Source organism: Cloeon dipterum, chromosome X, assembly GCF_949628265.1.
Source record: "Cloeon dipterum chromosome X, ieCloDipt1.1, whole genome shotgun sequence".
Lineage (NCBI taxonomy): Eukaryota > Metazoa > Arthropoda > Insecta > Ephemeroptera > Baetidae > Cloeon > Cloeon dipterum.
Genome location: NC_088790.1, coordinates 11290733 through 11303032, shown reverse-complemented (window position 1 = coordinate 11303032; position 12300 = coordinate 11290733). Strand labels below are relative to the sequence as shown.

The following is a 12300-nucleotide window of genomic DNA, read 5'->3' as shown; positions in this document are numbered from 1 at the left end:
CAGAGTTCTAACAAAATCTCGGTTTACTTGCTTTATTTTCTCTTTTTAGGCTAGAAAATCTAAAGTTATCTCCAAAATCCCCTGATTGAGGACATATAGTTTATTTAGAAAAAAATAAAAGAGACATTAGTCCAATATATCTCACTTTGATCTTGAGGGGGTTAATTAAGGAATACATCTGTGTAGTGCCTGCCAATAGGTGGCACAATACAATCTCATACGTAATTTGGTTATTTACTAAGTTTTTCTATCGCTACAGTAAGCATCAAACTTTAAGTTTAGAATTCCCAATAGCAAAAGTGATTTAAATTTTATCATAATAAACCTGTTAGATGATAGCTTTTAAGATGGGTTTCTGATATTGACAAGACTCAGTGTCTGTTGTCGGAAATAAAATTTATTGCATCATGTTTTCAACGTACTATAAATATCATTTTGTACAAGGATCAATAATAATATGCAGATTTTCAATTATTACTTTTTTTCATGTTGAAAATACATCATCGAAAGGATTTCTGCAAAACACTTGTCTCATGCTTGGTAAGTATTTCAGTCGTTTGTTCACCCGTAGCTCTCACATCTTCAAACTACTCGGGCCGCAATTTTTTGTTTAACTTTGTTTAAATATTGTTCATTAGTTTCCAAAAGGAAGGTTGATGTTGCTAGTTATCAAGTCTTTCAGGAATGGAATTAAAAGTACAACAGCGCGCAACTCGATAAGTTTTTCCTTCAATAAATAAATTAACAATAGAATTAATGTGTCGATCACACATAATACTGTATCAAATTTTGTTTCCGCTTTTGATTGTTTTGGCGACTCCAATGAGAAAATTAAAAATGCGCAGTTGACAGACAGCAGAGATTTATGTTCTCACTAGGAGTCTGAGTGGATGTGTACAGTGTGCATGCGAAGAGAGAAAAATGTTCCAGATCACTGTTCACCATAGTCTCGATCGCCCACATTCAGTCTGTCTGGAGCTGCGGTCACACTGAAGCCAAGAATCCTGCTGTCCACCTTGGTCATCTGCTTCTTTTTGGGTTTCTTGACCTTACCCTGCAAAAACAAAAATAATCGTTCATAACTTTCCAGACTTGAACCTTAAGTTTTTAATATTGTTTCTAAATTGATTTAAATGTCAATTCTTGAGCAAGTTTTTTATATCTTCTTAAAAGTGGAAGGTATGAAATTTGGCCTAATGAATCGACCAATGTGTCATTTTTCGTCCAGAATATCGTCCAGAATAATACCTCAAGTATCGATTTTGACGTACAAAATCTAAAATATTACAGGACACAATTAATCAAAATGTTCTTAGTTTCATTTTTAGTCATGTGAAAATATTAGCAATAACGTTTGATTGAAAAAATGTGACTCAAATCGTCATTAGACATGTCGGAATCTGCAATAAAATATTTGACTACAGGAAAGAAACTAAATTTTTATGAAGGGGGTGTGGACTAACGACTATAGCAATTTTTTACTGGCTTTAAGCCAACATGGGAACATCAAATAAGCGTGTGCTATGTAATTTCAATCTGTTTGAGCTTCTGAATCTTAAGTTTACTGAAAATCCGAGAAATACATTTTCATGGATTTAAACCACGGAATCATGAAGCTTGAGCTTATTAAAAAAATTTAACATGCAAATGTTTGAATATTTGAACGTGACACAACAAGTTTAGTGCATAATTAAACATTCATAAATATTATCAAACAGATAACTCGGAAATTCATTTTTCCTATGATTGAATTCGTACCTTGACCTCGAGGAAATCATTCTCCATGGGGTTGACGGCGGGTGCAGGTTTGCACAGGTCGTCGGCTGCCACAGACTTTTTCTGCGAGTTACGCCACTTAGAGCGCTTCTCGATGAAATTTTTGGCAAATTCCCTCGCCTCCTGTCCGTTTCCTAAGTAGGAGCGGACATAGTCATTGATATCAAAGGGCGACTCGATGTCCTTCAGGAAGTTAACAAACGTGGGGACTGCAAGAACAAAAGGGGCCGTATCAGTGAGGGAGGGGAAAATAAATTGTTTTGATTTAAACTCACTGTCGATGTCGACGTCCGAGTCAAGGGCACTTAATGACTGAACGCACCATGAGGTGAAATCATCCGAGCATTTTTTCGACTCGAAAATCTTCATGACTTGCGCCTCCTCTTTCTTTGATTTGTTCTTGCTGGTCTTCTTCTTAGCCGCGGCTGTATTTGCCGGAGCTGTCTTTTGAGCAGCAGGCGGTGCACTTTGAGCTGAAAAGAGAAAAATTTCACACTTGAAGAGCAAGCAAATCTTAAAAAATTGAAGATAATTCAGGTTGAGGCAATATTTTACGACAAATTGGAGTACAAAATTTAATTACAAGTTGGAGGTGGAAATTTTTTCTTTTACCTGACTAAAAATCTTCCAACTCCAACAAAGGAAATTCGCAGTTTGTTTAAATGACTATTTTACAATAATCTATCATAATGGGCCATGGCATCGTTCCAAAAATTCCCGCGCAAACGTGTGAAATTAGCTTCAAGTTTATGACTTTTTTATTTTCGTTAGTCTACATGAAATTTGAGTTATTTTAGCAAAATATAATTTATTTTCGGATTGATAGAAATGAAAAAAAGTACCTGGCTCAGGGTCTGCGTTCCAAATGCTGGCCGGCATGGCGGACACTTGGGGTGCAGGCTGAGTGGAATGGACTGGCTTGGCGATGACCTTAGAGGTCACGCTCTGGCCCCAGATGCCAGAAGTCTGGGGCGGCGCTTGAGACCAGGCGGAGTTCCACATGTTGCTGATGGGGTTGGCGACGGGCGCAGGCACAGCCGGCGGTGGCCGCTCCACAGTCAGCTCTGTACGGCTTTTCTTCTGCAAATTGAACATTTTACTATCAACTGCCAAGCCGGAAATCAGATTTATTAGTAGTTGCTTTCATCTCGAATGAAAAAGAAAAAATGGCATTAGCCTGTGAAATGTCAGCTTTCAAGATGAAATTCTGAGAAGAGCAAAGGCAAATCGCCAAAACCAAAATGATTCATGTGTGACGTCAATATTGCATCGTGCTTTGTGCCTAAATTTAAACGTTGAGTTCTAAATATTTTGATCCCAACGCTTAGAAACAATATGAACTGACAGAACTACAGGTCTTGCTGGCAGTGCAAGCGTAAACATTAAGACACACTGAGAGCTAACAAAACCAGCGGTAAAGTTGTCAGGAATGAATCATCGATAGCTCATCTTTCAATTCACTAGGATTTCCTGCATTACACCTAAATGGGGATAGTTCCTAATGGAATTGGCCCAATCAAGAAGGTATCCACATGCAAGTAACATTGCACAGAAATTTGAATACCAGAAAACATTTCGTCTAAAAATTAAAGTATAGCAAGATGACATTCAAAGGTTAGGTTCTAAAACAGCTGCTATACAGAACGAGAGCATGGTATTTATTTCTCCTTTCAAAATTTAACTAAAAGCTAACCATCCTAAATTAATTTCCACGCAGAGTTAGGCGACTCATTAATTTTTAGTTTAAAAAAATTAACTCCACACTAACCTGCTCCTCCTGGATTTGCTGCAAGTTGAGCATGGATTGAGCTATCTTCTGGTTGGCACCGTCCCAAGGGCGCATGTGCTCCTCGGCAAACAAACTCTGCTGCTGCTGTTGCTGCAGTTTGGAGCGTTGCTCCTGAACAGCAGCCATCTCCTTCTGCGTCTCCTCCTTCTGCAGCTTCTGGATCTCCGCTAGGCTGGTGACCGAGTTCTTGATGCCGGCCGCCTGCTGCATCCACGGCGCAACCTTGCTCGCCTTGGCGCTCGCCGCCTTCGCCTCGGCCAGCTTCTTGCGCTGCTGCTCCTGCTGCAGTTCAAGGTGCTTGCGCATCTCCTGCTGCCGCTGAATCTCCAGCTGCCGCTGCAACTCCTGTTCCTGCTGCTGCTTAAGTTGCAGCTCCTTCTGTTTCCGCAACTGCTCCTGCCGCTGCTGCGCCTCCACCTGCTGCACGCTCTGCATTTCCAGCTCTTTCTTTCTTGCCAACTGCTGCTGCTTTTTCAGTGCTTCTTCCTGGGCTCTGGAAATAGAAGGCTCACTTCAACAACGAGATTAGATTTTAAATTAGAAGAGCACTAAAAGACAAGTTCTTTTCGTTGATAATAAATTTATATTTTTTGCCCTTTTTTACCCTGTCCGAGGACCGGGAAGGGCGCGCACTGCACTAGCACGAAAGCTGAAGCCCGGGTCCCAATAACACCGCGAACGGTTAACATGGGCGCACCAGGCCGCACAGGGACCCAGCCCACTGAAGGGCCACATGCCTCCGCACCAAGGACTGCATTGAAACGCTAGACATTCGTCCCGTGAAGCCAAATCACGCATGCTGCAAAAGTGCAAACCAGCAAGTAGCGAGTCGGCGCCGGTGCGCCTCCCAGCCCGTTGAGCAATTTGAGCATTTCATCGAGTCACTACACTAACCAATTTTTGCCATCTATGACATTGGGTGGCCAGTATTAGATCTCCGAACTGCTCAAATATCTCCCATTGCTTTGACACTCCCGAGAATGCCTTAACAAAATTAGCAAAATAAACAAATCCCCGAGATTCAAAATCATTGTCATTTAGAATAAATGAAGAACTAAATAACATTATAGAGCCACTATAGGTTTTACGCTAATGATGGTTAATATATTTTTCAGTGCAAAATAAAGCCAGACATTTCTGACGATCGCTGATTGTTAAATACTTTCCAGCTGATGAATTAAGTTTTGGATGTATTACTGCTAATGAGGTCTGCGGAGCCAAAACAGCTGTATCAGTACAAGAACTTGCTGTTTAATTTTCCTCATAGATTTTCACTGTTAGCTAATCATAGAGAGTTAATTTTCCACGCAGAGTAGAGCCATTCACTTATTCCAAATTCAATATAATTCGAAAAATTATTTGGAAACGAGAGAGACTATTAAGAGTTCTGGATAAATTTTGTTGTCTCTCTTTCTCTCTTGATTCCAATAATTTTTTTTTTCAAATTATGTTTCATATTCCTGGCTGTAAAATCTTGGGAAAATATTCCACTCCATCTTGAGATTTTAACTTTCCATATTTCTTAAAAAATACTCTAATATTAATAATAACTATTTTTGGCGCAGAAATCATCTATGCACCGAAAATTTGTACAACAGCAAGAATTACTGAGTTTTTAGCGTCTTTGTTTTACTTAATTTAAGTTTCAAATATGGAATTGTCAAAGGAAACTATCTAGAAACTAGAAACCTTCCCTCTCAACTTACTTCTTGGCTTTTTTCTTCTCTTTTTCCTCCGTTTCTCTCCTCTTTTCTTCCTCCTCAGCTAGCTTTTTCTCCAACTCCATTTTTTGTCGCATCGCTGCTGCAGCAGCAGCTGCAGCGGCTGCTGCCTCCTCTTCTAATTTCTTCTTTTGGATTTCCTGTAAAAATTAACTAATAGCATGAACGACCTTCATTACTTATCTTTGTTTCACCTGTTCCAGCCGCAGTCTTTCCTTCTCTAGCTCAATTTCCATTTGTCTAGCGATCATAAGTTCCTGCCTCTGCTTCTCAGCCTCCTCCTGCAATCGCTTCTCCTCCTCCAGCCTCTTCAGTTCTATGGCCTTCTTTGCCGCTTCCAGCTCCTTCTGTATGCGCAGGTTTTCTTCACGCCTGTGACTCTCGCGCCGACTTGTAGCCTCGGCCGCCAGCTTCTCCAGCTCCAGCGCATCTGCCTCGACTTTGTCGAATTGACCAGTGAACTGGTGCCTCGCCTGCGGTTTTAAAGTAGTTGTACTTTCAATGAATGATGAATGATTGAATGTGCATATTTGATTTAGCAGGTGTATCTATTTGTCTGGATAAATGTGAATTTTTCAATATAGAAAATGAAATATTAATGAGTAAAACCCAAGAGATGTATTTACCCATTAGAGTTGATAAAAATAACACTCAACAGAACTAACCAAAGTCATAGAGGTTTGATCAAATGTTAAAAAAATTGTTTCCATAATTATTACCTTACAGAGTAAACATCAATAGATACGCCATTTAATGCCTGATTTGGCAGCATTTTCATTAACAGTGAAAAGAAAAAAGACAGTCGCCAATTTTTACTGAAATTCCAACCGTAGCGAAAGTATAAAATATACATGAATCTTGCAATTTCAAGCGATTGAAAGTTTACTCAAAATCATCTGGAACTGCAAAAATCGTCTAATGAGTCTAAACCTTTAAGTTTCACAAAAAAGTTCCCAGTCCATAATATAACCAAGAGCAGAAAAATTTAATTAAAATAATTTTCTTTAACCTGAATATTGACTTGAGTATAACAATCTGGCTGCTAACCTGAGGTAATCCATTTGGGCTTGACATGCTCCATAATGACGTAGGCACAGATTGGGGCATTGGAATGGGTTCCAAGTCACCCCAGAGGGAGTCAACCAGTCTGGAGGGGGAAGGAGCGGCAGCTGGTTCCGAGCCCCAGACAGATTCGGGCACACTGGGCACAGGAGGCAGGTGCCATGAGTCACCAGGAGCCAGATTTGGCATCACGCGCACCATTTTCTCTTTGTTGTCTAGTTCTAGTTTCTTCTCGTGCAGTTTGCACAGGATAAGCAGTTCCCGCTCCTCAGGCAGGAAGCGTTTCTTGCCATTAAGTAATTTGGCATACTGCTTCTGCATCCTGTAAAAAATATTTTTCCAAATTAATAAGGCCTTAATTGGTCAATTTATTGTTTAAGACTAATAAATTCAGAGTAGGTTATCTTTAATAGCATTGAAACCTTGCACACAACTTTATTTAAATGAGCATCATAAAATATTTTTAAAAGCTTATTTTAAAACTTAAAAGGAAACTTATAGAATCCATTGTTTGATTAAATACTTATGTGAAATTATTGAACTGGAGCACTTTGCATCAATTAAGAATTAGATCTACATGAAATATCACATAGCATTAAGAGTTGCCTTATAACGGAAACTAAATTCAAAATTATCCAGCTTGGACAAAATTAATAAATACTTACCACTGGGAGATCCACGCTGAGGTCGGTTTGAGGCTGGGTGCTGAGGATGAATCAAGTGGCACGTAATTTGCAAATGTTCCACCCATTCTGTTGTGCATATCCCTACGCTCTTTCTCCTTCTTTAATTCGTTCCAGATCATTTGCTTTTCATAGTTTTTGGTCTCAAAACTCTCCTCAGGTGACAAATATCCTTCATCAGACTCGAAAGCAAGTCTATCAAGTTTAATCCTGCCAAGGAGATCGTATAATGTAAAGTTGCAAAAATATAAACATATTGCAAGAATTTACCTCTCAGCTTCTTCATACTGTCTCATAGCAATTTCTGCTTGAGCTACGCGAACGCTATCAAACACTTTGCCAGAACTATTATTTGTTGGACTTCCACTTTTCAAGGCATTAGGTATCAAAGGAATCTGCAATTGAATTATGAAGCACCCTTATTTAAGCTAAAAGCTGAGTTTACCTCAGTGTGAACAGGGTCAGGCACGGGACTGGCTTGCTCCCAAATGGCAGAAAATCGACAAATGTCCGAGAAGAAATTATCACTGTCTCTTCGCACCTGCAGGTTGTGCGGGAAAAAGCCACTTTTGGTCCAAGCAAGCATTTGCTCGGTCGAGAACTTGCCCTGCTCAAAGCCTTGCGGGTCCAAATAGAACCAGAACTCCTCCTTGGCGGGCGGCTGAATCACTTCCTCGGCGATTTTCACTACCTCGTCCTTGATCACGTCGTCGACCATTTTCTCAGGCCACTTTTCATTGCTGATCGACTTCTCACCCATGATCAGGGGCAGAATATTCACTGACTGCTGCTGCTCTTTGACGCTCTCATGTTTCTTGAAGCTGCTCTGCTCCTGCTCAAACTGAGGTATCAGAGGCTTCACGTGCGAAACTTGCTTCGGCAGCTTTGGTTCTTCTCTTCTATCCCCCTCCTTGTTTCTTAAGTTTTTGTGGCCCTCATTCGCCCGCTCTGGGCTCAACTCGGAACTGTGTTTGCTGGTCTGCGAAGGGCTTTCCCTCTCCGGACCATCTTCACAGTAGAAAACTCCACCATGGTAGGCACCACTGTCATCAAAAGAACCACCCTCGTCTGCTGCATTCATGGTGGCCCTGTAATTTATTCTTTGTTACTTACCGAGTATCATCTGATAATGATAATATAACAATTTTAGGAAAAAAATAATGGAATTATAAAGAGGTAGCAAATCATATTTCTTAGCAATTTCTGATTAAGATGAATTTTTACTACCAAGGCAGGTAATTTAAAGTGAAAAGAGAAAATTAAAAATTATATTAGATTAAAAATGCAGGGTTATAGTTTGAATCTAAAGTATTCTAGTTTAAAAGAACAGAGCTTTTATGTCGTCCATAGTGTCAATACATTGTTCTTTCAAATAAGAACACTCATGATTCAAACCCGAAATCCTGAATTTTGGATTTGGAACACGCCGTTTTGTGAAAATAACAAAAACCAATTAAAATGGACAGCATAATACCACTCTGGGAGATCAGAGTCATGGTGTCTTCTCAGCCCAGAGTCGCCCATTTCTCCATCCTTAGGATTAACAGCCAAGTGGTGCCTAATCTTGTCAATGAGTGCCTGCTCCAGTTCAACGCTCTTTTTGATCTCACTCTGGATCGTATGTTTTCGGGTAAAGCATTCTGCGTAATCAATAACAGGGCAGGAACCCGAATTTTCCTGCTCTTCACTAGGGTTTCAACCAGAAATAAAAAATGAGTCGGGTATTACGAGTCAAACACCTACTAGAATTTCACTTTCTTGTCCAGCTCATCAAGCTCTTTTACCAGTAGCTCTCTTCGCCGCTGCATTTCTTTTGTTTCTTTGATAGCATCCAGAAACTTGAAGTTGGGATCGATTCTGTAGTCCAAACGGTCAGCTCACAACCTCATTATATTCTTACAAATTTACCGTTTATCAACTTTATCATTCTCTTGTGCGTCACTGTACTTGAAGCCAAGATCTTTGCCGTGCTCGCCTTCTCCGTGCCAGTCAGACTCCCTGTCTTTGCCACCAGATTCGTTGCGCCAGCTGCTTGGTCGGTCTAGAAACATTATTCAAGAGCCCAACTAAAAATGCTGCGTAAACTTAAACTAGTTTTTCAGTCTCAGGTTGTCAAAGATTCCAGCAGACACGTGGTGAGTTTATTTCTGAATTTGTTCCTAAATTTGATCCATTCCATTTCAAATATTTACTTGGCGCTGGCACAATAAACTTATCTCGATTTATTATCACTTAAAATTGCTTGACGAATAAAAAAATATTAATGGAAATATGAACACATTATGCGATCGATTCAGATAATATCAGCCTTACCATGGTGTTCAAACTTCAGATTCTCTACCAGTGCTGCTAACGGCCCACCAAGGTGATTTTTAAATATTAAATGAATAGGGGTTAAAATATTTCTTTGATTTTAACCATCATCTTAGGCACAAAATGTTATTTTTACCAAATTATTCAATTTGTGAGTAATTAACTGATTTTGGTTTTATGGGAGAAACAATCCAAGTCAAAATTAAAAAAAAATATTTATAAGTCCCAATTTAGGACAAAAAACAGCAATTTTCGCTATTCAATAAAAAAACACATGAGATTCTTGCAATTCCTAGCGCGAAAAAAATATTGGTAGAAAATCTTCCATAACCAGTGACAAGCCAAAAAAAGAATGTTTCAATTATTAAATAATTTAAAATTGTGCGCTTACTCCACTTAATTCCAGTGCCTCCACTTGGCCTTCTCCCCTGGGTTCCCTCCTCCCCATCAATGCTGTTGTTCCTCCAGTTGTCAATTGGCGGTTTGCCAAAGAAAGGTTTCAACTCGCGACGTGGGCTGACCGAGCCTCCACTCCATTCAGCCCCGTTTTCGGCTTTCTCAGTCCAGGTCCTCTCTGGCCCGCTCTGCACACGCGCTCGTTAGACCAAATAAAAGTTACTTCAGTGGAGCGAACTCACGACAGATCTATCAAAGCGGCCTCTTGACGCGTAGTTGTTGACTGGAAATCCACTACCTCCTGGTTCCCGAGGAGTGTCTTCTTCAAAACGGCCCCTGCCGTTACTGAATCGAGCCCTGCCTCGTCCGACCCCAGGTCCATAATTGGAAGAATTTTGCTGCAAAGCCATTTCAGGGAATAGAGTGAGTGTTTTAGACCCGATTTACTACAAATCAAAGCGGGATTCAGGAAACACCTTATTACGCAACAGGGGAGATTACAAATTCTTTTTAAATTACCATGAAACATGTTGCGCAATATTACTAGACATTAGGCAAGCAAGCTTGCACAACTTAAGAGCATAAAGGACTGCTTGAGATTGGGATCTGAATCATCTCCCACGCGGTGATGTTTTTTATTGTGGTCGCTTTTCTCAAGTTATTATTCCTGGCAAGGAACTATATTTTGCGATCAAAGACGACTTTTATTTTTTTTTTTTTTTTTGCTCTTTTTATCCCTGTCCGAGGACCGGAGGACCGGGAAGGGCGCGCACTGCACTAGCACGAATGCTGAAACCCGGGTCCCAATAACACCGCGAACGGATAACATGGGCGCACCAGGCCGCACAGGGACCCAGACCACTGAAGGGCCACTTGCCTCCGCACCGAGGACTGCATTGAAACGCTAGACATTTGTCCCGTGAAGCCAAATCACGCATGCTGGAAAGGTGCAAACCAGCAAGTAGCGAGTCGGCGCCGGTGCGCCTCCCAGCCCGTTGAGCAATTTGAGCAATTCGAGTCACTAAACTAACCACTTTTATGATACTATTAAGAGAATATTTTATTCAAAATCTCAATTTAATTTTTCATTTGTTTCTCCAGAGACAGTTTTTGTCTCTCCGATAAAATACATACATTTTTTAAAGTTCATGCCCCTAGAAATTATTTCCACGAAAAAATATTTATACCACTGAATTTTTAAAATTTCATACCGCTTAATTAATCAAATTTTAATAGAAACCATCTATATATCTAATCAAATAAATTAAAACTACTTCTCTGAATTATAATTTCAATCATATGTGATAAACTGCTATTAGTTATAGAGAGTAATATCAGGAAAATTGTAGGCAAACTGAAATTCATCCATGCTATATTCATAAAATCAACTATGAGACTGTTGCAAATGCAGCTCGGAAGAGATCCACCTACCAAAGGCAAACCTCGGCCCCCTATGGGTATGGGTCCTGAACCCCTGCCATATCCAGTGCTCCGCACCACCACCTCACTGTTTATGCCCCGCTGCCACATCCTCTGCAAAAGGTTCTAGAAATTCAGACTTTTATTCAAGGACATGTTCATCTCACAGTTTCCTCTTCTGTCATTTGAGTGAGCGCCAAGGGTGGCAGCGGCTTATCTAGAAAGAGCATTGGGAAGATGTCCTGCCAATCTGGTACACTGGGTTTTTTGCTGCCGAATATGGCAAGCATCTCCTCCCTGCCGTAACGATATTCTGCTAGCTGGTACCGATGCGCTGTGCTTGTGGGACCACCACCTAACCCTCCGGAGCTGTCAGAAGGTTGCGTTAAGTTTCGGAGCCTACAAAAACATTTAAATTTAAATTCAACCGACCAATCAGATAGATTAAAAAATAAATTTAAAAAATAGCCACTCACCACTCTGGACCAAACTTAAGTGAGTCGGTCATGATTAACGGGATGACACCAGAAATGCCACTGAAAAAATAAGAAAGCTTATTTGTGAGAAGGACGATGACCAACAATGTAGAACAAATTTAATATACTACATTTCTAATGATTCCAACATTTTTCCTTGGCTTGTTTACATAGGTGAAGCACTGCTACGTGCGGGCAGAGCATAGGGGAGCTTTGTTCCATACCGCAGGATCGTGCATTCTGAGAAAACAAGTCCTGACTCGCGAGGGTCGCACCAGGAATGTGCTCGAAAGCCTTCCGAAGGTCGTCGGACCCGGTGGACAAAGAGCCTGCCCAGGTGTAAGGGAATCTGAGGGGAAAAGGCACGGAACAATATGTTCTGGCACACAGGGCCATCCTTTCCGCCGCAAGTAAATACGTATTATTCTTGCACGTCCAGGCTCCTTTTCGATCGGCCCTTGACGGCCTCATTTGAAATAAAGGTGCCCTTTATTGGCACCGATTCGAAGCAAGTGATTTCGTGTGTCTGACCAAACCGTTTTGGGAAAATGTTGTCGCGGTGCAACGCACGGAAATTACCTCGTAAGCAGAACGTTTAGTTGAATAAGGACAAACCACACAGCAATATGGCCGCAATTGAATGCTGACGACTTAATCGGCGCTAG

At 40.7% G+C, this 12300-nt stretch overlaps 1 protein-coding gene across 1 annotated transcript; it reads right to left on the bottom strand.

The window, feature by feature from the left end:
• Positions 1–377: 377 nt before the first annotated feature.
• On the bottom strand, positions 378–12054 carry Gyf (GIGYF family protein Gyf). The gene is made up of 20 exons (XM_065495106.1): positions 11860–12054; positions 11636–11695; positions 11327–11558; positions 11172–11273; positions 9983–10138; positions 9736–9928; positions 8940–9072; positions 8775–8888; positions 8506–8718; positions 7477–8119; positions 7302–7426; positions 7014–7241; positions 6334–6670; positions 5481–5759; positions 5272–5426; positions 3545–4076; positions 2619–2856; positions 2052–2249; positions 1759–1985; positions 378–1054 (listed from the first exon to the last, which is right to left on the bottom strand). Exons 2-20 carry the CDS (start codon positions 11665–11667, stop codon positions 932–934), a joined length of 4260 nt encoding a protein of 1419 aa, XP_065351178.1. The 5' UTR covers positions 11668–11695; positions 11860–12054; the 3' UTR covers positions 378–931.
• Positions 12055–12300: the final 246 nt, after the last annotated feature.